The 27,641-nt window shown below is 35.5% G+C and overlaps 1 protein-coding gene across 5 annotated transcripts in view; it reads right to left on the reverse strand.

Moving 5' to 3' along the window:
- Positions 1–27,641, reverse strand: part of TLK2 (tousled like kinase 2) — a 101,647-nt gene that overhangs the window by 42,128 nt on the left and 31,878 nt on the right. For 2 of the 5 annotated variants that reach the window (XM_032457155.1, XM_032457154.1), the window contains exons 3-8: positions 24,045–24,116; positions 23,122–23,191; positions 22,077–22,120; positions 21,258–21,353; positions 11,922–12,089; positions 183–278 (exon numbers count right to left, since the gene is read on the reverse strand). In XM_032457155.1, the coding sequence (XP_032313046.1) occupies positions 183–278; positions 11,922–12,089; positions 21,258–21,353; positions 22,077–22,120; positions 23,122–23,191; positions 24,045–24,116 (546 nt within the window). The remainder of the gene's footprint in view (positions 1–182; positions 279–11,921; positions 12,090–21,257; positions 21,354–22,076; positions 22,121–23,121; positions 23,192–24,044; positions 24,117–27,641) is intronic. The other 3 variants (XM_032457157.1, XM_032457156.1, XM_032457153.1) reach the window with 2 other exon arrangements.

A 27,641-nucleotide genomic window follows, 5' to 3' on the forward strand; every position in this document is an offset into this window, starting at 1 on the left:
CACCTTTAAAAAGACTTTAAATATTCATAATGCACGTTCTGGATATGATACACACAAATAATGAGGTGAAGTCAGAGAAATTAATGGAAGACAAAGAGAGGACTCAAAGATTTTATATGTAGTTATTAGCAATTATTCCTAAGCAGTTCTCTTCCTCCTCTGTTTATCAATCACTGACCTACCTGGGTCTGTCTGTGCTGGATGGAGATCTGTTTTTGGGAGCTGCAGGAATGCTCTGTGTTGCCAGATCCCGTAGATGAGGGACTGTTTTGCTGAGCCTGTAATAAAGGTGTACCACCAATCACAAGAAAATTTTGCATCTTTCTCCACAAACATTTGTATGCATGCAAACAATGAACTCTATATAAAACAAACACTTACGGATAAAAGTCAGAAGTCAGGGTCAAATAGCCAAAGTGAAAGTAGAAACAATTCAAATGAGAAGTAAGGGCTAGACATGGAGGCTTGGACCATGTTTCTATAACTAGTTTAAACTACCAAATGCTTATAAATGAGTTTTTAAAATGTATAAATTATTAAATATGTAAATGTCCTTTTCACTTATACATTTGACACTTGAACCAACTATGGGTTTGGAGTGCCTATCACCCCTCGCAATGCAGTAGAAAATCCACACATAACTTTACAAGTGGCCCTCCATATCCATGGTTCTGCATCCAAGGATTCAGCCAATCTTGGATGCTATGATACTGTAGTATGTATTTATTGAAAAAAAATTCACATATAAGTGGACCTGAGCAGTTAGTCCAAACCCACGTTGTTCAAGGGTCAACTGTATTTTAATATGCTTTCGTCTGGAAAGGCTGGTGAAGCATCTAGAGCACAGGGGATGCTTGTGACTCCAGGTAAGGACTATGAACTACTATTCAGAATAGTGTCTTAAATCTGCAAATATTATCATGAATACACAGTGGTCCAAAAATCCAGGCTGATTTCCAATACTGTCACTTGCTGACAGTGACTTTTACACATAAATGATGGGGCATTCCAAGGCATTTTTAGATGTATAAAGTTTAGGATTTAATATAATTCAACTATTCAAGAACATGCAATCATTATACAGATGGTCTCTGACTTAACAATGGTTCCACTTGATTTTTCAACTTTACAATGGTGTGAAAGCAATACATATTCAGTAGAAATGGTCTTTCAGATTTTGAATTTTGATCTTTTCCTGGGTTAGCAACAGGCAGTACAGTACTCTCTAGTGATGCTAGGCAGCAGCAGCGATCCACAGCTCCCAGTCAGCCATACAACATTGAGGGTAACAATCAATACACCTACAGCCATTTTGTAGCCAGACAACCATTCTGTACCCAATCATGTTGGTTTTTACTTTCAGTACAGTATTCAGTAAATCACATGAGATCCAACACTGTATTATAAAACAGGATTTGCATTAGGTGATTTTGCCAAACTGTACGCTAGTGTTAAGTGTTCTGAGCACATTTAAGGTAGGCTAAGGTAAGCTATGATGTTTGGCAGATTAGGTGTATTAAATGCATTTTGACTTATGAGTGGTATTCTCAACTTATGATGGGTTTATCAGGACCTACCCCCATTGTAAGTCGAAGAAGATCTGTACTCCAGAAAATTCTTTTAAAAACAAAATTGCACCTAACACAATATAACCCATCACAGACATAATTAGAAAATATTGAATATTCTGGGGATTAAGGGGTAATGTAAATACAGAACTATTATCTCATCAGAAATTGCAGTGTTTCCACACATGTAATTTTTTTCTGATATTTTCTATATATTCCTTTAATTATTTTCTTGTTTATTAACATTAAAACAATGTATTACCACTACCTATCAGGCAATTACTGTCAAAATGCTAACTGTCAAAATCCCATGTAATCCTTACAAAGTAGGACTCTACAAGGTAGTTGTTACTATTTCCATTTATAGATAAAGAAAATGCAAATCAGAAATATTAAGCATCTATGTGAGGTCCTGGAGGTGGGGGAACAAGAATCAAGGGTCATCGGTGTCCACAATAACTGTTCTCAATGACCACAGCAGACTGACTGCCCCACATCAGCAAACATTACAGGTGCTGTCATGGCCAGGACACAAGCAAGCTAAGCACTTCATACACTGAAGGCTCCCAAGAGCTTTGTAAGGTACAGTATTATCATCTTCATTTTCATTTATTCATTCAACAAGTACTCACTGATAACTCCCTAAGCCTAAGCATTACATTAGTTGCTGGGAACACAGTGGCCAAGAAAAACAGAAGCAAAACCCAGACCCAGTCATTTCTCTGCCTTAATAAAGCTTACAGTCCAAGAGAAGACATATTAAGCACTCAATAAATACCTGTTGAAAGAAACTTAAATAAACAATCATATAATACATGCAAACTTATAATTAGGATACATGGTACAGGAACATATACAACAGGGTACATAACCTAACCTATAGAGAGTCGGCGATGAATCTGTTGAGAAAGTAATATCAGAGTTAAGATGTGAAGGAAATAAGCAGTCAAAGAGGGGAGATGATAGGTCATTCCAGGTTCTCACATTCCATACAAGAACCCTAGGGGAAGAGAGAAGACCGAGGTGGGGATCAAGGAAGTAAGACATGAGGAAGCAGTCTCCAAGAGGTTGAACAACGCGCACAGGCTATAAGTGGCAGAGCTGTGATCAGAGCCAGGTCTGGGAGAGAATGAAATTGAAAATGTTCTCTACCCTTTGTACAATGTGGCAAGACTAAACTTTTCTTACTGATTAAGGGTCATCATTATAAGCCTCACATATTATACTGCACTATGATACAAGCATTACCTCCTTCAGTTAACAACAGATTGCTCTTACAATCTTCTCCTTCTAAAACCTGTCTCCAAACAAATACGACTGTTTGAGCTGCCTTTGTAATAAGAGACAGTATGAATCGCATGACAGACTAAAAGTTTCTTCCATGAACGTCTAGATTTCAGTATATGGGCTTTATTTAAATGCTTTTTTTTTAAACATGTGCTCACTTCTAAGTTTTCCCCTAGCAAACCAAGGGTGCTAGAAGGTGATTCAGGGGGATGTTTTGAAATTAAAGCCTTCTGTAAAAATGTATATATAAATAGCCCTATAATAACAAGTAAAAATGCAGAAAGTTAACTGAGCAAGTGGGACACAGGTAAGGAGGTAGCAAATCATTGTGAAAATGAAAACACCACTTTTACAAGGTAAAAGAACTACAAAAATATAAGGACTTACTGTGATAAGTGAATTTATGGTAGAAAAAAATGCTCTAATTCTGATTATTCATTTGATATTAATTGTGAACCTCTGTGCCTGGTACTGTGCTAAACACTAGGAACGCAACACTGGAAAACAAAAAGAGCATAGAGTCTCCCAACACGTCCATGATTATAGAATCATGTCCTCGGGAGATGAGAACAGAAGTCGACGGCCTTGTCAAGAAGGCCACTGTAGTTGTAAATTTAGTCCAACCCCTACTTCATAAAACATTCTCCCTAGACTTCTTTGTTTGTATTCTTTGTTCCTATTATAAAAGTAACACTGGCTTCTAATTCATGATTATAGGCTGGATCTCCCAGAGATGTTTTAAAATGAAATAACACCAGGAAACGAAGGAGAAAGAGTCAAGAATCAGAAATTTCTAAAAGTTGAGAATTTTAAGAAACATTCAAAAGCAGTTGGGATCAGATTGATAGAGAAAGCAAAATAAAGAAATTCACAGCTGAAAACATTAGCGGTAAAACAGGCTGGGTCTTTTCAAGGGAGCTCCTACAAAGCTCCACACTCAGATTTATGTGTACAGAAAAACCAGGAGGGACCCATGGGACAATTATCAGACATTCAAAATCTATACAACCCAATAGGGTCCCTCTTGATCTCCCCCTTTGCATAATGAGGGTCCTGAATACGACTGCTTCTGACCCAAGGGTAATGCACATTAACTGACCTCTTAAATAAGAATAATTTTTTTAATGTAAATATTTAAAAATGAAAAGTAAGTGGGTCCAGGGAGAGGGCTCCTGCTGTGAATACTATGTCTCGAGGAAAAAAAGCAAAGTACAGTACCCCTGCCTTCCACAACTGACATAATGGAGGAAGAAATGGAATATGCCACAAAGAGTGAAACTGTTTACCTATCAAAACTAAGCCCTCTTTATTTCCACATCTGTAGAGGGGTTGGTCTTTCTGCCTAGAATTTTCCAGATACTTATAGAGAGATAAAAGCTGCCCCTCACTCCTCGAATGGTGAGTTATTTGGGAAGCAATACTATGCTACTGCAGGGAAAAATCCATGCCAACAAACCATGTTAAATCAACCTAACAGTACTGCATTCAACTAAAGCTAAATACACATTTTCAGGAAAACCAACAGCACAAAAGGAAAAGATCCAACATGAGAAAGCGAAACCTGATCTAAGAGAAAACAGACAATTCATATAAAAACAACTTTAAAAATAATGTTCAGAGAAGGTCAAAATGAAAATGAAAAAGCACCAAAGAACATGAAAAATAAATGACAAAATAAGATTATCAAAGTTTTAAAAACCGGATAAGCTAAATAACAAAATGGACATAATAGTTACTGAATACAGAAAATCTGGAAGACAATGTCAAGAAAATCTCCCAGAAAAGATTTTAAAAAGTCAAATGAAACACAAAAATTAAGAAACACGAACAGCAAGAGGTTCCAAAACTATCCAAAAGGCTTTCCAGAGGAAAAGAACAAAAGGAAAGAAATAATCAAAGAACAATAAAAAAAGTTTCTCCGAGATAAAAATATAAGTTTTAAAAGTGAAAGGGCCTATGATATGACAACATAAGAAGATAAATAGTATATAAACTTCAAGCACAACAATACCATATGATCATCTCAACAGATGAAGAAAAAGCATCCAATATCCTTTCATAAATACACTCAACAAACTCAGAATAGAAAGGAGCTTTCTCAATCCCCAAAAAGGCCATCTCTAAAAAACATACAGCTAACATAATACTTACTATAAAAGATCACATGCTTTCCCCCTGAGATCAGGAACAAGACAAGAGTGTCCACTTGAACCACTTTTATTCAACACTGTAGTAGAGGGTCTAGCAGGGGAATTAGAAGAAAATAAAACAAAAGGCATCCGAATTGGAAAAAAAAGTAAAACTGTCTCTATTCATCAATGACATAATTTTTTATACAGGAAGTCCTATAAAAAAGCTTCAGAAGTAAAACACAAGCTTAATAAAACTGCAAGATACAATATCAATAAATAAAAATTAATTGTATTTCTATACTCTAGCAATGAGCAATGAAAATAAAATTAAGAAACCTATTTGTAATAGCATCAAAAAATAAATTCTTAGAAATAATTTGAACAAAACAAGGGCAAAATCTGCACATTGAAAATTATAAACCTTAGTAAAAGAAACTAAAGACACCTAAAATAAACGGAAAGATACATTCATGGACTAGAAGACAGTATTTTTAAGAGGGCAATACTCCCCAAATTAATCTACGGAGTCAGCACAATTGCTATAAATTCTATCTGGTCTGTTTACAGAAACTGAAGAGCTGATCCTAAAACTTACATGGAAATGGAAGGGATCCCACAGTCAAAACAATCTTGAAAAAGAACAAAGTTGGAGGAATCACACTTTCTGATTTGAAAACTTAATTACTACAAAGCTGCAGTAATTAAGACAATTGTGGTACTGGCATAAGGACAAGTATATAGATCAATGGAGAAGAACTGGGTCCAGAAATAAACTCCTTACATTTACAGTCAACTGATTTTTGACAAGGGTGCCAGGACAACTTAACGGAGAAAGAACAATTTTTCAAACATATGGTGCTGGGACAACTAGATATTCAAATGCAAAAGAATAAAGTTGGACCCCTTCCTCACACTATACACAAAAATTAACACAAAGTAGATCACAGACCTAAATATAAAAGCTAAAAGGACACTTAGAACAAAGTACAATAGTAGATTTTCATGACCTTATGTAAGATAAAGCCTTCTTAGTGTAACACTAAAAGCAAAAGCAACAAAAGAAAAACTAGATAAATTGGACTTACTCAAAATTCGAAACTGTTATACTTCAAAAGACACCTTCAGGAAAGTAAAACAACAACCCACAGAAGAAAATTATTTGTAAATCATATATTTGATAAGGGTCTGATATCCACAATACAACTCCTACAACTCAACAATAAAAAGACAAATGCCCAATTAAAAAATGGTCAAAAGACTTATATAGCTATTTCTCCAAAGAATATAAACAAATGGACATAATCAAACAAAAAAAAATGCTCAGTATAATTAGTATAAGGAAATGCAAATCAAAATCACAGTGAGGTATCATTTCACATTCACTAGGATGGCTATAAACAAATAAGTGTTGACAAGGATGTGGAAAACCCTCACATACTGCTGCTGGGTTCATAAAATGGTGCACCTGTTTTGGAAAACAGTTTGGCAGTTTCTCAAAAACAGCTCCCATATAACCCAGCGATTCCACTCTTCAGTACATATCCCAAAGAAATAAAATTGTACGCCTATACTAAAACCAGTACATGAATACTCATAGCAATACTATTCATAATAACCAGAAAGTGGAAACAACCCCAATGTCCATCACTGATGAAAGGGATAAATAAAGCTGTGACCAACTGAGCACCAAAATGAATGACTATATTTACTGGTATATATCCATGAAAATTCATGAGGCCATAGTGATAATCAAAAAAGAGAAAGCTATTTGTCACTATTTGATATAGCTATTACTCCCTACTTTAAAAAAATTTTTTTAATTTATTTATTTTGTTGTGGAGGAGGTAATTAGGTGTTCTGCTTTTTTTTTTTTTTTTTTTATTGCCACATAATCCAGCAATCCTACTCCAGGGTATATATCCGGAGAAAACTCTAATTTGAAAAGATACACACACCCCAATGTTCACAGCAGCACTATTTACAACAGCCAAGACATGGAAACAACCTAAATGTCCACTGAAAGATGACTGGATAAAGAAGTCTAGGTGTATACAAACACACACACACACACACACACACACACACACACACACACACACACACACACACACACACACACACAATGGAATACTACTCAGCGGTAGAAAAGAATGAAACAATGCCATTTGCAGCAACATGGCTGGAACTATAGATTATCATACTACATGAAGTAAGTCAGACAGAGAAAGACAAATATCATATGATATCACTTATATGTGGAATCTTAAAAAGTGACACAAATTAACTTATTTACAAAACAGAAACAGACTCACAGGCATAGAAAACAAATTTATGGTTACCAAAGGGAAACAATGAGGGGGAGGAACAAATTAGGAGTTTGGGATTAGCAGATACAAACTAATATACACACAAAATAGATAAAAAAAACAGTTCTACTGTACAGCACAAGGAACTATATTCAATAGCTTGTAATAACCTACAATGAAGAAGACTATGAAAAAGAATATGTATGTGTACGAATGAATCACTGTGCTCTACATCAGAAACTAACACAACATTGTAAATCAACTATATTTAAATTAAAAAAAGGATGTAGCTTTCAAGGAAATAACAGATCACGTATTTTTTTAAAAAATCTGGTAGATCCTGACAAGAAGAACTGCCTCATTCAATTAAAACTAATTCAGTGACTAGGACTATTTTTTCTCCTCTCAATGAATCCAATAAAATCACTTGGTTTTACAATGTCTAATAATGAAACAATCATAATATTGTAAATGTTCACGGAGTGTTTTCAAGTTTTAGAATAATTTATTAAGCAGAAACAACTCTATTATAGTTAAAATAACAAAATAAATATCACACACTTACAGTGTAATAATAATTAAAAACTGAAAGATGAAAAAGGAAGCTGGGTGATCGTTATGAGTATGTTAAACTCAACTCTTACAATGGGGAGTAAATAAATTGAAGTTAAAAGTTGACTACATAAGGGATAAATTATTTAAAGTTAAAATGGTTATCAGTAGAAAATCTGAAACTTAACAGTGGTTATCTGTCTGAATGATGCAAAGGAAAGAATTTTACTCTTCATCACTTCAATTTTTTATGGGCCATGTACATGCATTATTCTTAAAATTTAGAAAATTACATATCCATAATTTTAAAAATCAAATTTCCTATGTTAAACTATGTAAAATTATATAACAATATGATTCTAAACATATAAAGGATCAAACTCATATTCTGCCACTTGTTTTTATTTGTCAATACTTATCCATAGATTTTTCACTGTTAGCATATATATATCTGTCTCACTTACTTGATCTACTGTAGAGCATTCCATTGTATATATATATTTTTTTAATTTAACTAGTCCTTATGTGAAAGATGCTTTTATTAATTCATACGACATATAATTACACTGAGTGTCTATGAGAGCAGATCCTGTTCAGACACTGAAGATAAAGAAGTGAACAAAACAAAGTCCTTGACCTGATGGAGATTACATTCCAATGGAGGGTGGGCAGGGTGGGGCTGGGGAGTCTGACAAAGAAGTCAATTGTAGCAGGCCAGCTGGTGGTAAGACTAAGATGAAGAACAAAGTAGGGCACAGGAGCTACATAAGGTGTATATGGTGGAAGAGGGAGGAAGGAGTGATATTTTATACAGTGTAGTCAGGGTAGGCTGCTCTAAATAGGGTAAATTTAAGCAGAGACGAGAAGAGAATTGAGAGACCAAGGCATGCTGAAATCTGGAGGAAGAATGTTAAGGTAAAGACAACAGCAAGTGCAAAGGCCCAGAGGTGACAGTATAGTATTGAGGAAGAAAGGTAGCCAATGTGGATGCAACCTGGTGAGGAAGGCAGATAGTAGTAAAAGATGTCAACGTGGTGAGAAACAGACCATGCAGGGCCTTATGTGCCATTTTAAAAACTTCTGAGTAGGGGAGTGGCAAAACTAGACTTATGTTTAAATGGGATCACTCTGATCTATTGAGAATAGATTAAAAGAAAACAGAGGCAAAAGCAGAGTCCAGCTAGGCAGCTACCCCCATTATCTCAATAGGAGACAATAGTCCAGATTTAGTGGTAGTAGTAAAGAGGGTTGGAAATGACAGGATTCTGAACATATTCTGAAAGTAAAATTAGTAAGGCTTGCTAATGGGATTTGGGATTGGAGTACAGACTAAAGACAAGAACGACTCCAAGGTTTTTAAACAATTAGGAGAGAGTTCACAATAAGTGAGATGTGGAAGAAATGGAGATTTGGAGTTGGGGAACAAAATGAAGAATTTAGTTTTGGACATGTTAAAATTGATATGATAGAGACCATTCCTAGAGGCAACTGACTACTTAGGTCCAGAATTCAGGGCAGGGCTCTGGGTTGGAGATACAAATTTGGAAGTCCTCTGCATATGGGTGACAACTGAAACAAAGAAACTAAATGAGAGAATGAAGATAGACAAGAGATCTGAAGACTGAGCCCTGGGGCACTGCAATGTTTAGAGATCTGGGAAATGAGTAAGAACCAAAGAATAGAAGCCTTGGAGAAGGGAGTGCTTGGAGAAGGGAGCACTCAACTGAATTACGCTGAGTAAGTTCTAAGAACTGATGATTGGATTTAGCAACATGCAGGTCATCACAGATTTCCTTTTCTAAGTTCCTTTGAAACAGTGGTGGAGAGACACTGCTTCCAGATTTTTGCAATTTATAAACAGTATAATTAACATCTGTGTAGTTTTATGGGAATGGAATTTTTGGACCCAAAGATATATAAACGTAACACTGAGATACACTGTACCAAGTTTTAGTCAGTATAAAACTGTGTGTATATCTAAACTATTACCTGCACTGAGAATTACAAATTTATTAATCCTTTGCCAATTTGATAAGTCAAAAAAGTTGTCTTGTTTTATTCTGCATTTCTCTACGGCTGAAGTTAACCATTTTTTCATGTTATTAGTCATTTGTCTTTTTTTCCACCAGTAAACTTTGCCTGTTCATAGTCTTTGCCTTTTATTTTTTTAAAGGAAATTGCTTGTCTTTATCTATTAATTAACAACATTTGTTGTATATTAATGTTAACTCTTTTGCTTTTTTCTTTCTTTATATTACTATGTTTACATCCTGGTTGGAACTGCAGAGAAGCAAAGAGAAACAGAACTACACCAAAGCTTTGAGGCCTTTGGTTTTTTCCATGTTTCCTCTTCAGACATGATCATTCTTTCACTCCTTTGCCATCACTCTTTCACATGAGAACAATCTGACCATAGCACCTGCAACTCCTCTGACAGCCTGAGGACTAGCTGACAGGACTGAGCAGGTGGCTGTCCTTCACGTGCACCCTGCCACCAGCCTGCATGCGCCCATACCTTTTACGGAAGGCTTGCATTAGGGGAACGAGTTCTTGCTAATTAAAATCCTGTGTACTTGACTGTATGCCTGTCACACAATGAAATACACGCATACATAGTTACACAAAGTCTCTAAAACAATACTACTGTATTTTCATACAAACTATTCCATACTGCTATCAGGCCCACCCAAAATACTGTACTGGTCAATTCTCCCATTTTATGTTCTATTTCCTTTGCCACCCAAGCATAAATTTATACTGTCTTCATACAAGAAGTTTATCCATTCCTTTGATGTTTAAAAAAAAATCTGTACATTTTTTAAAAGCTGTGTTACCCTTTCTTGAGGGAAAGCAATAATAGATAAGCAAAGCAGAGAGATAATGGGCCAGCATGGTGGCAGTGGAGATGGTGAGAGATGATCAGATTCTGGATATGTAAGTAGAGACAGTAAGATCTTCTGATAGATTAGTTGTAGAATGTGAGGGAAAAAAAAAAGAGGATAAAGCCATGCATATTAGTTCTCTATTCCTCTATTGCTCAGATGACCCCCAAACTTAGAGAACTGTGAGGAATGGGTGTTATTTTAAGGAAGGGAAGGAGGCAGGGAGAGAGGGACGAGGGACGGAAGGGAGGAAGGGAGGAAGGGAGGAAGGGAAGGAGGGAAGGAGGGAAGGAGGGAGGAAGGAACGAAGGGAGTCCAAGTAATGGACAATGGTCTCTACCTAATTATTTTGTTATTTTTATTTCCTTTCCTTTAGACACCACTATTTTACAGCCCTTTTTAAAAATACAATTGCATGTGGGTTAATGACTCAGAACCCACAAAGCAAATAAAAAAGAAACAGATTATTACTGGATAAAATGAACCACTAAGAGGGAAAGAAATCTGAATCAATGGTGACTTTTAGCTCTGAATGATGCCCCCAAAAATGGGGACTTCTCTTGCTTTATACCATCCTTGGCAACAAATAGGTACTTGGTAGGGCACAGAAACCAAGAAATGCAACAACTTTTAAGCCAAACTGCATTAGTCTTGAAAATAAAAAATTAGGTCAAATTTTTATAATGATCAAATTCTTGTTCTTCAAGGAAGAAGACAGACATGAGCTGAAAGGAGCCAACAGGCAGCCAAAAATTCCTGGAAAAAGTAACTGTACCAACACTCTGAAGAGGTGAAAGAAGGCAAGCGTGTAGGTTGCCCAAATACCACCTGGGGGAAATGACTGGTAAGCATGCTACAGAATGCCTGCCCCCACACTAAAATTTTATTGACCTGAATACTGCTTTAAATAAGTGATGGCTGGAGTTCAGAGATTTTATTTTTACTTGTAATGGAATTTGACCAGTATTTTTTTTCTTTTTGGCAACCTAAGATTGTGTTTTCCTTCCCATGGTACGCTCAGACTGACGGAACAGTCTCTCTCCCCTTGAACCAAGGGTCTGAGAGTTAAAGCACATACCTTTAGAAGTAACACAGAGTTAGAAATCATCATCTCTCTACCAAAATAGTTACTCAAACTTCACCACAGAGCCCCAGGGCAACAAGTATCTGCAAGAACTTAGCCTTAGTACTCACTGAAACAAAAGTGAAGCAGAGGCCAGCTCCCCTCTGTGCCAGCTGCTCTGTGTCGAGCCGAGGTTTTGCTAGCATCACTGACATCAGAGTTGGCAGACCAGACTGCTCCTCCGATACTTCCTTTGCAGCACTGCCATCTAAACCATAGAGGGGCTGTTCTACTCGCCGCTGGAAAACATTAAAAAAAAACCACAGAAATTACAGGAGAAAGAAAATCTGATGCTGCCAAAACATGTGACAGATTAAAATACAGCATTAGATATGAGAAAGATTTAAAAATATATATACACATATATCTGAAAGCAAATATGGAAAGCATAATAACATTATCACTGGATTGTAACCTATCTATAAAACTGAGTTAATATCTTAAATTCCATAAAATTACATTTTAATGGTTCTATATTTACATAACACTGAATTTGCAAATTACTTTGTAGAGTTCAACAAACAACTTCATAATATCCTCATTTCTGCAAAGGAAATGTTATTGCTATCCTCCAGGTAAATGAAGATTAAGACATCTCTCCCGTACTTTATAGGTAGAGCTTATTTCGCTCTCAATTCTACTCTTACCATACTATATACCTACATGTGAAAATCTAAAGTAAATACAAGTAAAACAAGTTCAATTGTACACTAAAGAATAACACACTGCAATTATGTAGATTTATTATAAAAATGTAAGGATGGTTCATTATTCTGTCTCCTAGTGTAATTCATTAACGTGGGAGGAGGGAGGAATCAAGATTCTTCCCTTTAGATGCCAAAAAAGATTTGCACTTGTTGGGTAACATTAAAAAAAAAAATACTGGAAGTATCCATTTTTAATACTTTGTTAGTATTTTTTCAGAAAAAAATATATAATACTAGAGACATTTTCACTAAAATTAGGAACTAGACAGGGATTAACACATTAAAATCACAATCATTCAACAGTATCATACAAGTTTTAGCCAATATCATAAGGAAAAAATAAGAGGAATATAAACACTGGAAAATTTTAAAAAGTGTCACTTTTGGATGATATAACTATTCACAAAGGAAACCAAACAAATCAACTGGAAAATAACAAATAAGAGTTCAGTAAGACAGCCAAATATAAAATAAATATACAAAAATCATTAACTTCCCCATGTATCAGCAACAATTGATTATAATCAGAGCATGTAGTAACAGAAGAAAAAGCAGATTCAAAATATCCATAAAAATACTTAGAAGAAAACTTAAGAACCATGCAGATTACACACAAAGAAAAACCATAGCTTCACTGATGAATATAAAATATTACCCAAATTAAATAGCAGTACTATGATCCTGAATTCAAATTTTATACATGTCAAATTTCTCAAAAAGCCAATGTTTAGGGCTTTCTGGTTGTTTTTGTTTTTGTTTTTTGCAAGAGAGAGTGTTGTGGTGGTGCAGTGATCATCTAGGTTCTCTCTTGCTCTCTTTTGGGGGATTGTTTTTCTGGATTTTCACAAGTTAATTCTGAGGTTCACTTGGAAAAATAATCAAAATTAGTCACATAATTTTTGATAAAGAATATCAGAGAAACCTGACTAGCTATTAAAACTTACTACAAAGCAGTATTAATTAAATCAGTATAATACTGGTACAAGAGCAGACAGATTGAGCAGTGGCACAGAAAATTCAGAAACAGACCCATACAATATGGATATATAATTTATTAAAGTGCATTTCAAATTAGTGGGAACTTGTTACAAAGATAATAGGATATTTGCTGTATTAGAAAAAAAGGAAAAGCAGATTGCCTTCTTATATCATACATAAAAATTACAAGAAAATATAAACAAATCTTTTTATGATTTTCTAGTGGGAAAGGACTTTTTAAACATGACATTAAAAATACAAACCATATAGGAACATCTAAGAATAAGACAAAACCAGCAAGTCATGAAAGAAAAACATTAATAAATTTGACTTCAGTTTTTTTTTTTTAACTTTTGAATGGTGAAAGTTAAATGACAAATTACAAACAGGCAAAAAGTATTTACAGTGTAAATGACAATGAGTTAACAATCTTAATAAATAATGTGCTCCTACTCATCAGTAAGAAAAAACAAATACTATATTAAATAAATAGGCAAAGGAACTGAACAAGCATTAAGAGACATTCAAAAGGCCAATTAAACATATGAAAAGATGTCTAATATCACTAATGAAGAAATGCAAGTTAAAACAAGGTTATTCTTCTCATTGGCAAAGATTATAATGATAAAATTCAGTATTAGAAGGTTATGTAAAACCTGGGACTCTCAAACTGCTGATAACCTGCTAACAATTATGTGATGACATTTTAAACTGAGCATATTTTTTGACGTAAGAGCTATACTTTGGAAATTTTCCAAAGGGAAAAAATGCATACAGCACAGATGTATATACAAGGACATTCATTACAGCATTATTTATAGAATACAAAATGCTTAGAGGCTATTGGTTAAATAAACTAATACAATGGAAGTGAGGAACTGTACTGTATGAACATACATATAAACATATATGCCCACTAAACCCTCTAATAACAGTTCTTCTGGAGAGGACTTTGTATCTTACCACTTCTGAATTAAGACTTTCATAATCAGCATGTACCCTTTTATTAGGGAAAATGAACATTCTCATTTTAGAAAATAAAATAAAAATGATCCTAACAAAAGAATATTTTTTTTTAAATCTACCTCCTTAAGACCAATACTCCTACCCCACTGAATAAAATGGTTTAATTCAGGCTCCAGAACACCTGTGATACCCACTCACACTATTCTCACTACTTGGGAGAATGTATCATTGAAGCTGCAACAGTAAAATAAATCATTGTTATATATTCAATAAATATTTGTCAAGGGCTTAAAGATTTTAAAATATATCTAATACAGCAGGCTAGAATGTTTGTACCAACCTCCCCTAGAAAACAACCATAAAAACAGGACCAAAAAAAGATATTAAAAGTATAGAAAAGTTGCGGGAAAAAAGTATAGAAAAGCTGGTAAAATAGTAGAGATCTGTCACAGTAAAATCTAAGGGAAATTAGGAACACAAGAAAGGTAAAAGAAGCACCAAAGTCACATTTGCCCTAAGAGTACCTACAGATTTTGAATTTCCACTTTCAGGGCACCATGTTGTCAAGAGAACAGTCACAGGGCAAACCCATCCAGAGTAGGGGGTTCAGTAAGAAACCCTTCCCACTTTATGCTGCACTTCCAAAGGGCTACAATCTCACAGAAAATGTAATCCAGAAGAAAAATTTCTCCCACTTCAAGGAACTGCAACAGAGATGCCTTAGCTCTGCGCCCGGGGGGGGGGGGGGGGGGGGGACGGGACACTTTTCTTGAGAAATGTTAACACAATCCGTATCAATATTGCCTGGGTGGTTCAAACAAACAAAATAAGCAAACCAAACAAAAGAAATACAAGCCATGAACTCAGGAGTTTGTAGTAATATAATATTGCACTGGTAGAATCTCTAGGCACTTGAAAGAAACAGACAAACATTCTCCCTGGAGGAACATATCTTCATCCTAGATCTCAAAGAAATTTCACAAATAATTTTTCAAGAACAATGAGCAGCATGCGGTCGAAATAATGAAGCAAAAAAGAAATAGAGCCCTGAGCAATAACTAGGAAAAAGAAGAAATAGCAGAAAAGATTCAAAAAAAAAAACCAAAAAACTTGAAATACCGGAATTAACAGATACAAATTATAAAACAACTATGTCTGCTAGATTAAAAAAAATAAAAGCAGGCTTGAAAATATCTGTAGGGAACATAAAATAACAAAATTAAGAATTCGATGGGGCAAATTAGATATAACAAAACAGAAAATTTTGGAACTGAAAGGTAAGAAACTATCCAGAATGGAGCATACAGAGACCGAAAGAAAACAGAAAAAAAAGAAGAGGCAGAGCGATAAAGGGAGACAATTTAAATTTTACAGGAGGAAGAAAAAGAGAACAGGGCTGAGATAGTATCTGAAGAGACAACGGCAAATAATTATTTAGAAATGGTATAAGACACCAACCCTCAGATACCAAAAGCCCAGCAAATCACAAGCAAGAGAAATAAAAAGATGCATGATAGTAAAACTGCAGCACACCACAGACAAAAATGTTAAAAGCAGCAGGGGTGGGAGAAGAGGGGAGGAGATGCTTTCAAAAGAAGTAACAAGTAAATGAAAGCTGTTTTCTTAGTAGTAATAATAGGAACCAAAAGATGGTAATAATATATTCATTTGTGTTAAAAGAAAAAAAAAGCCAATCTAGAAATAAAATACACAGCAAAAACCTCTTTCAAGAGCAAAATAGTTACTTCAGCAAATAAAAACCTAGAGAGTTAACCCCCAGCAGATACATACTGTACTAAAGCATACTAAAGGACTAGTGAGAGCAGAACGTGACCCTAGAGTAGAAGGTGTAATATGCAAAAAGGAAATAAGTACAAAGAGAAGGGGTATGTATATAAACAGATCCAAATGAACACTGACAGTATAAAATAATAACAACTTTTTATGAGGTTAAAAAGGGCAAAATAAAAACATACACCACCACTACCTAATCAGTAGCAGACGAAATCAACATTCTGAGGTTATCATTTATCTGGGAGGAGGGTAAAGATACTATTAACATCAAACTTCAGCACATTAAAGATACCTGTGGTAATTTCTAAGAGAAATACCACACAGGACCTACCTACTAGTGGAGGAGTAAAATATGAAGTAAGTTTTTTTTTCAATCCATGAAAGCAAGAAATTAAAAAAATAGTAACAGGCAGAATAAATAGAAAATACACTAAAAGATGGTGTATTTAAACTCAATACAATGATAAGTACATTAAATGTAAACAGGGAAGTTTAAAAAAAAGATCTTTGAATAAAGAAAAAAATTTCAACTATATATTTATCAGAAACATATAGTGAAAATATAATAACTGAAAACATAATAATGAAAAGTTGATAGTATAAAAATGGAAATATTTATACCATACAATGGTGCAGATATGCTAAGTATCAGATAAACTGCATTTAGAGCAAAAAGTCACAAAAAATGAAGAGAATCACTTAATAACACATAAAGCAAAAATATAAATATAGGAAGAAACAAACGACTCCCACAATCATGAGAGTCATGAATATACCTACTCTTAGTAAGTGACAGAACAAACAGACAAAAGTCAGAATACAGAAGATTTAAACACTAGGATTAACAAAATTGACTTAATGACGAAATTATTTTGTCTAGAGATACATACATGGTCACACTATAAGGAAAAGCAAATAATAATCACAAAAATTAGAACTGTGGTTGTTTCTAGGGTGGAGGGAGGTAGCTGTGATCAGGGAAGAGCACACAGATTTCCAGGGTGCTGGAAATATGTTACTTTCTGAGCTAAGCAGTGATTACATGGAGTTAACTGCATAATGACTTCCCAGAAACATTTTTTGTGATGAGCCAGACAGAAATATTTTAGGCTTTTTAGGCAATATGTCGTCTCTGTGGCATATTCCCCTTTCTCTCTATAACTCTTTAAAAAAATCTGAAAATCATTCTTAACTTGCCAGCTGTGGGCTGTAGTTCACCAACTCCTGCATCAAAAGGCTCATGTTTTACCTACTATTTTCTATTTATCAAAAAAATATAAAAGAATCACTTGGGGGAAAAAAGCTTAAGTAATTCTTTATCCATTCTTCTCTTTCAGTGAACAGTCTTGGGCACCCACTGTGTGCCCACCTGAAAACTGAACAAGATATTATCTCTTCCATATCAACTGGGGGAAGTAGTTAAAACAATTACACCTTAGGTAATTAAGTACTGTGAGAGATGGAACCAGCAATAAACAAAAACAAAATTCCTGCTCTCATGGGGTTATCACTCTGGTAGGAGAAAATGGGCAACAGATTAACTGTATAGTCAAAAACTAAAAAAACTAAAATATGTAAGTTATTAAATAAAAATATTATAATTATACCACACACCAGTAACAATGATGATCTACAACAACACACAATATGGATGAATCTCACAAAAGTAATGTTGAATAAAAGAAGCCAGACACAAGAGTATATACTATATAATTCCTTTTATACAAAGTACAAAAACAGAAAAAACTCATCTATGCTGTTAGAAGTCAAGATGGTGGCTATTCCTAATGGCAGGAAGGAGGCTATTACTGTAGTGGGGCATAAGGGGGTTTCTGGAGGATTTCTGGTATAGTTTGTGAAAATTCATTAAGCTGTAGACTTATATGTATACTCTTCCATATTTATAAATATGAATCAATGAAAAAATTTAAATACATATCAAAATTTAAATATATTACGTCAGGTGGTAATAACTAAGAATTAAAGCAGGATTAGGAACAGAGTTACAAGGTGTGAGGGACTGTTATTTAAAGAAATTAGACAGAACAGATCTCTCTGATAAGGTCACTTTTGAGTAACAGCCTGATGAAGAGATTGCTAATCATGCTGTCCCTGGAAGAGGGAATAGGGAGTACAAAGGCCCTGAAGCAAAAGAGTGCTTCACAGTGTTCGGGGTACTTCAAGGAGGCCACTGTGGCTGGAACAGCACGAGGGGGAGGGAGAGCAGATGGAGTCAGGTGGATGAGGAGGCAAGGATAATGTAGGAGCATCTAGGCCATGTAAGCCTAGAACGGTTTGGACTAGCCACTGGACAATTCTGAGCAGAGGGGTGCCATGATCTGTCTTAATGTTTTCACAGAATCACTTTGGCTACTATATTTGAATAGGTGAGACACAGGGAGAAATAGGGAGACTACTCTGGAGATTAATGCAGAGAACTAAAAGAATAGAAAAGTTGTTAGATTTGGGTATTAAAAAAAAAATAGAATTTACCCATGGATTAGATATGGCGTATGAGGTTATGATCTGAAAAAAATGGACAGAGTAAACTGTCATTCACCAGGACAGAGCAGACTGCAGAAAGAGCAGTTTGTTGTTGCTGTTGTTCTGCTGGTGAAAGGGGAGCAAGAGTTCCTTTGTGGATGTTTTTATGCTGTCCATTTAGTTATACAAGTGGAACTGTCAAGTAGAGTTGGGTAAGTAATTTTCAGGGAGACCAGAGCACAACAAGTAAAGGCCTGGCAAGTTCATTCATCCTAAAAGGCAGATATGGATAATGATGCAAGTAGCTTGGTAGATATGGGGTAGGAGCATGTGAAAAGTTCTCTTCTGATTGCTCCTATCTTCTCAGTAAAATAAAAAAGTAAAGCCATCATCAGTTGAGATAGTAAACGGAAAGGAAGTGTTGCTGGAGGCTTGCAAGAAATGATAAAAATATGTAATACTCACCTAGGAAAGGGACCAAACTATGGAAATATAATAGGACTGGCAGACAACTAGAGGGTTCATGGGGTTAGTGGTCATGAACTTAAAGTGAGATCAGTCAGCAAGGGTATATGTATTTTCCTCTAACCATGCTGAGCTGCTTAGACACAGGCAAGGAAAAGGTGAAAAATTAGATTTAACCAGGGCCAGGTTTTTTTTCAGGCAAGTATGACAGAGAGTGGGGAAAGGGAACTGAAGGGTGTACATAAATCAGTGATTATAACCATGAAGGACAGAATCTAATTAGGGAGGACACAGAGTTCTAAGTGCAATGGAAAAAGAAAACAAGGTTTGGTTCCTATTTTAACACCTAAGATATACTTATTTGCATAATACTGATGAGGCCCAGCCACCATTCACAGAGCTGGTAAAACTATCTAGAGACCATGGAATACATCTCTTTTGTCTTCAGATAAGACATGACTTAAATTGGACACATGATAGATGGGGGGAGGGGGGGAGTCATACTACTAAAAACCAAATGAAAAAAATATATTTTTCAGGAAGAAAACAGTAACAGACAACAAAATTCTACAAATCATATGTGTCCCAAATAGGTAATTCTACAATCTCATTTAACATGTAAAAAACTTTAATTGGCTTAAAAGTTAATAAAAATAAAGACATGGGCCTCCTCAAAAGTTATCTAACAAACCTCAACCTAACTAAACACATCTATACATCAAACATTTCTAACATTTTTAAGCATAGCAAGGACGACAAAATAATAGCAAAAATCTTGAAGTTGAATACATTTTCCTAAGTCCTTTAATAATTATAACCACCCAATGAATGCATGTTTTTATGAAACAGAGAAGGGCAAGAAGTGTATTTGAAAATACTGTAACCATATAGAACATTAAATCACTTAGGAAAAGAGCAATATTAACCAACTCTGCCAAGGCAGAGAAAAGCAACTTTCCTAAACAGACACTTAGGATGAAAACTCCTGTTCTCCCTTTTCTTTAAGATCCCACAGCAATACCTGAGGCATCAGTGGACAGAACATTCTTCTTTTTTTTTTAAATTAAAAAAAAATTTTTTTTGTGTGGGGGAGGTAATTAGGTTTATTCATTTATTTGTTTATTTTATTTATTTCTTTATTTTTTATGGAGGTACTGGGGATTGAACCCAGGACCTCATGCATGCCAAGCTGTACTCTACCACTGAGCTATATCCCTCGACCCCCTGCTGCCCTTGAACACTCTTAAGTACAGAGTTCTTATGTGGTATCCACAAATTATCTAAAGGCACTCAAGCAAATTAACACAAAATCTTGCATTAGCTCGCTCAGGGATTCTCAACCTCGGCACTAATGACATTTTGGACTGGATAATTCTTTGTTGTGGGCTCTATCCTGCGCACTGTAAGATGTTTACCAGCATCCCTGGCCTCTCCCCACTAAATGCCTTCCACCCACCCCCTAGTAGTAACCAAAAATTATTTCAGCATTGCCAAATGTCTTCTGAGGGGACAAACTATTCCTGGCTGAGAACCACTATTAACACCGTAATATTGTTAAGAGCTTCAGACCTCACTTATACACAGGAAACAAACCTATCCCAAATTTGTGTAGCATTAGTTTCTCTGCTACATCACTGAGAGAGCCTTAAAAATAATTCAAAAGCCAGGAGCTGACCAATTTTTTTTTTAAAGGAATTTAGTTACAGGAACATATAAATCTGACAAGGATAAAAACCTAGTGTCTGAGCTGGAAATCACTTCCTTGACAGAACACTGAGCTGCAGGCCTAGAGGTAATTTATTATACTGGGAGAATAGGGTTAGCTCTTTTAAAATGTAAATTTACTGATACAGATTTGAATCTAAGTTAAATGATTCATAGACAGTCCTATGAATGTTTCTCCTTAATGCCTCATTCCCCTTGGGTAATTAATGGAAGAGAAACTTTGCTTGAGTGTTCCTGGGCTTCTTGTCTCCTAGAACAGGTGTCAAATTTCTCCAGGTGAATGCTTACCGGTAAGGGATTGGATAAGGAATGTTGCGGTGAGGATCGTGCAACTGGTGGAACACTTCTGCCAGGGCTGGTTCCTGGCCCGCTTCCCCCAGCAAACTGGCCAACAGGGAAAAATGGATATGAATAATTCACAACAGTACTATGCTTCAGATAAGGAGAGTAAAAGATTAACACAACAGGTCTTAATTACATATGGCCCCTTTAAGTCAACAAATCTTATTCTAGAGAGAAAATGCCATGTAAGCCAAATTCTACTAAATTTTCAATGAGAATTTAAAGAGGAGCTCCAGCAGAAATGTACCAAGGTATAAAGAAAACATGGCTAGGAAGCTGAAAGTACACATGGTTTTGAAAGGACATAAGAGAAGAATGTTTTCCCTTCTTGTCTCAAAATACACGAAGCAAGAATACAGTGGTACAGTGGATGTTAGTGTCTTCTTTAGTAACCACTAACGATGGGTCAGTGAGCTCACTACAGGTTCCACTGGACTAAAGGGAAGAGGACAAAAGAAGAGTCCAAGCCACTCCACTTCAATCTTTGTAAGACACGAAACCTAGTCTGACCAAGAGAAAAATCACCTCATTTGTGAATTTTTATATCATCACAGACAAGACACATCATCAACAAATTTAAATTTAGGAAGCCAGCAGCCATTTCCTCTTATAGAGAGAGATGGGGCACCATTAGATTGATGAAGATGGGGAGGAAGGGGAGGAGAGCACAAAGGCAAAATACTGCTTTCTAAAGCCTTAAATGAAAGGATTTAGGTTTTATAAAATCACTAGTTGTGTTTTTTTTTTTCAAAAAACTTAACTTACCTCAAAATAATCACTAATTTTATGTCCCCTAGGAGTGCCTTTCCCTGAAAATGAAACCAAAGTAAGTATAGTTTTTCGAATAACACACACAAGTAAACCATCATTCACTAAAATGTACTATGTATTCAATAACTGCACATACTGTTATCAATTCAAGTGTCAACTTTACTTTTAACATATTAGTCAAAATACCTGTATCCTAAGAACAGAGACCATTTCCTCCAGAAAATAAGACTAAGTAAGCAATGAAACATTTTTTGAGAGCCTGCTTTCATTTAAGATTCACTAATCTTTTATAAGTACACTAACAAAACTTACGCTACAACTCTGAATCAAAATAAAACTAAACTATAATCCACACCCACAACTAAGAACAAAGAATTCAAAACAAACTCATCAGAACTAAAGGGTTAATTCTATTTCACAAAAAAAAAACTTTAGGCCTTCTCACTTTGGGAGGATTTTCCCCAAAAAAGTAAAAAATGATTTGAAGATTAAAAATTTTAAAAATGAAAAAAAAAAAAAAAGGCTAGGACTTTCTTCGAAGTCCTTCCATTTCATTTATTGTCTCTTTAATTATTAAAAGAAATCTGGCATTATGACCATCATATTTACAGATTTATTCCACTGGGCACTGATGTTCAACTAAATAATTGACATTGAAGAAGACGAGATAAAAGGACAACCATGTAAATGAAAGCATTTCTGCTTGCCTATTATTAACAAATCACTGATCTAATGCAAGACAGTTAAAACTGCAATGTAACCTCTTTTCTGTACAATAAATGCTTAATCTAAATTAAAACCTGTGTCAAGAAGACTGTTAAATTACAGCATGGAAAAGCAGAGTCCACAAAGAACTATCACTGTTTTGTCAAGTGTGTATCTAATGGCAAGTCCATAATAAACAGCCTGATATTCCCTTAAGGAATATAAATCTCCTTTGTTAGGAATCCCTGTACACAAACTAATTACTTAGTATGGATTGGAAATTTTCTAAGTACGTAAGAATTTAGTATTTTTATTGGTGTGAAATTACTACTACCTTGGCTAGTTTCATATGGTTCAGCTTTTCTTTTCCGGTTTCGCTGGTCATTCTGTTTTTTCTCAGGAGTCTGTTAAATACCATATACATCACAATTAGCATTTTGTTAAATTTTTCACATTATGAAAATCAGACAGTATGTACAAAATATCAAATCTATAAGAAGACTTAACTGGCACGGACAAGCCCTAAACTAGTGTCCTGCTCTAGGGCAGGGTCATGCAAAGTGTACAGGATCTGGAGTCAAACCATCTACACCATTGTTGACAAACTATTCAAAATGTCAGAACTTCAATTTACTCATCTGTAAATCAGGGTTGCTGCAAAGCTTAAATAAGATATTTTATAAAGCACAAATGTAGTACAACCATCTAGCATACGATAGGCTCTCAGACAGTAGCTATTAAAATATTTCTAATTTAAAAGAGCTTAAATTCAATCACTTTTTTCCAAAAAGGAAAAAAATCTGTATAATCAACTAGCTCTAATTTTTTGAAAGTTTTTGCATCTAAGTGCAAAGTAGGTAGTTACATATCCACGCAGCCAGGCTATTTGCCTTAAAAAACAAATAAATAAATCTTCAAATTTTGTTACCAAAGTCTGCCAGGCCACACTGACCCACTGTGTTGAAGTACTGACAAGTGCTAAAATTCAAATGCGCCTAAGCCAATTCAGCTACAACTACAAATTTCTACCCTTTATTGATGGCAACTAAACCAAAACTTTAAAAGATAATGCCCGTACATGATTATCATAATAAAAACCTATTAGGGCCACATCACAACTACACAAACAGCATGCAACTCAAAGGGGAGTCATTCACAGAGACCCTAAAAGTGTCCCAGAGTTATGCAGTGCTATTGTTTAACTGAGATGGAAAGCATGGAAATATGAAAAGTCTTGCAATGGATGTGGTTTCTTACCTCTACCTCTTTATCACTCAAGGACCCCACGCTGCACAAGCTCTGGTTGGAAGACTCACTATTGAGTGGCCCCTAGAAAGGAAAAACAAAATAAATAAATAAATAAATAAATAAAAAGAAACTAATTTAAAATGACAGCAAAACTGGGGAAGAAATCTGTTGATTTTGATATCTAAGTCAAGTCAAAGAAGCCAAGAATTAACTGTAACACCTCTGAGCCAACTTGAAAAGAATCCAATCAACCACATGGTACAGGGCGCTCATGTTAAAATTCTCTAGCTACTATTATTTTCATTTCCTTCACAAACTCTGTACTTGTGCAAACCTTCTAGAGTACTTCCACATGTCACAAATTCATTCTTTAAGGAAAACAAGCAGGGGAAATCAATTCTCTTGGCCTCTTGTATCATGTAGGCAATATCTGAAAGTTGAGATGTTAAGGATGTTCCTTATGAAGGTTGGTCAGAGACCTTAATGAAGGAAACACTTTTCTGAATCATGCATTAAAAAGGCATGACTGCTGGCTCAAAAAACAGTTAAAGAGGTTGACAGCATGAAGATCTCTGCTCATTTGCTCCTCAGTGAAACTGATGAAAATTATTTTTAAAAACTACCATTCAAAGCCTCTGACTATGGTCCCTAAGGGCAAACAGCAAATGAAGAAACAACTATACAATAAAATCTATAAAAATTCAGTCTGAAAGGTAAAAAGTGGTATTGAATCAACACCATGCCCTCCCTTCCCCTCCCATCTCATCAAGGCTCCAGACTGCTGCAGCCAAGAACACAAGGCTCCCTCTTTCCCTAGCTCAGTCCACAGGCTTTCTTCCTGGGAGCAGCAGGACTTGAAGTTTCTCATCCTATCCCCAGCCTTCTATTGCTGAGAATAAGTCCCAAGCAAGTACATCAAAGACAGGCATCTCCCTTCTGCCCCCGCATACCTGTGGAACAGAGGCCCTGCCTTAGGCATGGTACACTGAGAATGCTAGGACCCCAACAGCTCTTTTGCCCAGCTCATGAAATAGTGCTTCCACACCAGGAGAGACAAGTTGCTTTGCGTGCCCCATCCCCACCCTAACCTCCCCAGCACTCAGCTCCTACAGCCTGAATGTCAGTCACAGAGAAGCTCACCACTGTCCTCATCCCCAGCTCCAGAACCCTGGCTTAGATATTTTGCCAAAGGGGAAAAAGCAGGAACACACAGTACCAAATCTTCCCAAAGGACCTGACTTCATTCTTAACAACGTGTGGACAAATTTAAGTCTAAGAGTATTCAACTGGAGGTTGTGGTAAAAGGCAAATGAAAAGCAATTCATGTACTGAACATACAGTCTAGACTGTGGGTCAGTTACTTTCCAAGAGAGAACCAGGGAATAAGACACTCAAGAGCCGCCCTTCGGTCAGAACAAATAGCAAACATTGACCTCAGAAACTTTTCCTTACAAGGAGCCCCAATTTGGATTAGTTTGTAGAGGAATTTATGCCTCAGAGCATCATTGAAAACAAGAGAGCAATCTGGGTAACTAGTGGAGTTTAACAGCTGGGTTGGTCAGGAAAAGAGAGTTCTACCAAGTACCAGTCTTCCCAAGGTGCCTGCAGGCAACCCTAAAGCCATGCCTCCCTGAAGAACACCATCAGAGGATTAGCTCTGGGGGCACAGGGTGATAGAACAGACTTCACTAAAATCCAGCAAATCATTAAACAAATAAACAAGCAAATAACATGGACAAGTCCCCAAAGAACAGGATGAGAAATCAGTACCCAGAGTTACTACAATGTATCATCTAAAATGACCAATTTCCAAAGAAAAATCATGAGGCACGCAAAGAAATAAGTATGAGCCATACACCACGGGAATAAAGTAGGCGAAAGAAACTGCCTGTGGGAATGATCAGATGTTGAATTTAACAGAAAAGTATTTCAAAATAGCCACTATAAATATGTTCACAGAACCAAAGGAAATAATAAAGAAGTAATGGAAGGTATGAATGACAATGTTGCATCAAAAAGAGAACATCAATACAGATACAGAAAGTTTGTGTGTGTATGTGTGTGTGTGTGTGTGTGTGTGTGTGTGTGTGTGTATACACATACATACACATAACGTATGTATGTATGTGTATATATACATAAAACAAATGGTAATTCTGGAGTTGCAAACTACAATAACCAAAATAAAAGATGCACTAGAGAGGTTCAAGAGTAGAATTAAACTGGCAAAAGAAATAATTAGCGTATTTGAAGATATATCAACAGAGATTATGCAAGCTGGGAGAGGAAACTCGAGCTTCAGGGAAATGTGGAAAATGGTTAAGTACATCACGAAGCACATAACGGACATCAGGAGAGGAGAACAAGAAAGGAGCAGAAAAAATATTTAAAGAAATAATGGCTGAAAACTTATCAAATTCATTAAAAAAAATAAACTTACCAATACAAGAAGCTTAATGAACTTCCAGTAGGATAAACACAAAGAGGCCCATAAACAGATATACTGTAGGAAAAATGCTCAAAAGCAAAGGAGAAAATCTTGAAAACAGAACTATAACTTACAAGGAATCACTTACAAGGGAATTCCAATAGGATTAACAGCAGATTTCTGAGCAAAAACAATGCAGGGCCAGAAGGCAGCAGGATAGAATATTCAAAGTACAGGGGGAAAGGGTCAACCAAGAATCCTATACTGAGCAAATTGTTCTTTTAAAAATAAGGCAAAAGAGAGATTTCTCAGAAAAACAGCAAGGAACTTCCTCAACCTGATAAAAGGGCATCTACCAAAAAAAAAAAAAAAAAAAAAAAAAAAACCCTGACAACAACAAAACAAACAAACAAACAAAAAACCCCAAAACCCTACAACTAACATTATACTTAATGGTTAAAGACTGGATGCTTTCCTCTAAGATGTGGAACAAGACTAGAATGTTTTTTCTCTCCCACATCTATTAAACATTATACTAGAGGTTCTAGCCAGGCAATTTTGCAAGGCATTCAGATTGGAAAGGAAGAAGTAAAACTATGCCAATTCATAGATGACATACTCTTATATATGTAAAACCCCAAAGGATCCACTAAAATACTACTTGAACTAATAAACAAATTTAATAAGATTACAGGATATAAGACCAATATACAAAGATCAATTTTATTTCTATAAATTTGCAATGTAAAATCTGAAAATGAAATAAATAAAATAATTCCAGTCACATTAGCAACAAAAAGAACAAAATACTTAGTAATAAACAAAAGAAGTATAAAACTTACACTGTGAAAACTACCCAAAAAATTATTGCAAGAAATTAAAGATCTAAGTAAATGGAAAAACACCCATGTTCACAGATTAGAAGACTTGACATTGTTAGGATGGCAGTTCTCTCCTGGCTGATCTATAGATTTAACAGAATCCTTATCAGAATTCCAGCTGACTTCTTTATATAAACTGACAAGCTTATTCTAAAATTCATAGGGAACTATAAGGGACCCAAATACACAAAACAATCCTGACAAGGAAGGAAGTAGGTGAACTCACATTCCCTGACTTCAAGACTTACTACAAAGCAACAGTAATAAAGACAGTATAATACTGGCATAAAGACAAGT

The sequence above is a fragment of the Camelus ferus genome, chromosome 16 (assembly GCF_009834535.1).
Source record: "Camelus ferus isolate YT-003-E chromosome 16, BCGSAC_Cfer_1.0, whole genome shotgun sequence".
Taxonomy (NCBI): domain Eukaryota; kingdom Metazoa; phylum Chordata; class Mammalia; order Artiodactyla; family Camelidae; genus Camelus; species Camelus ferus.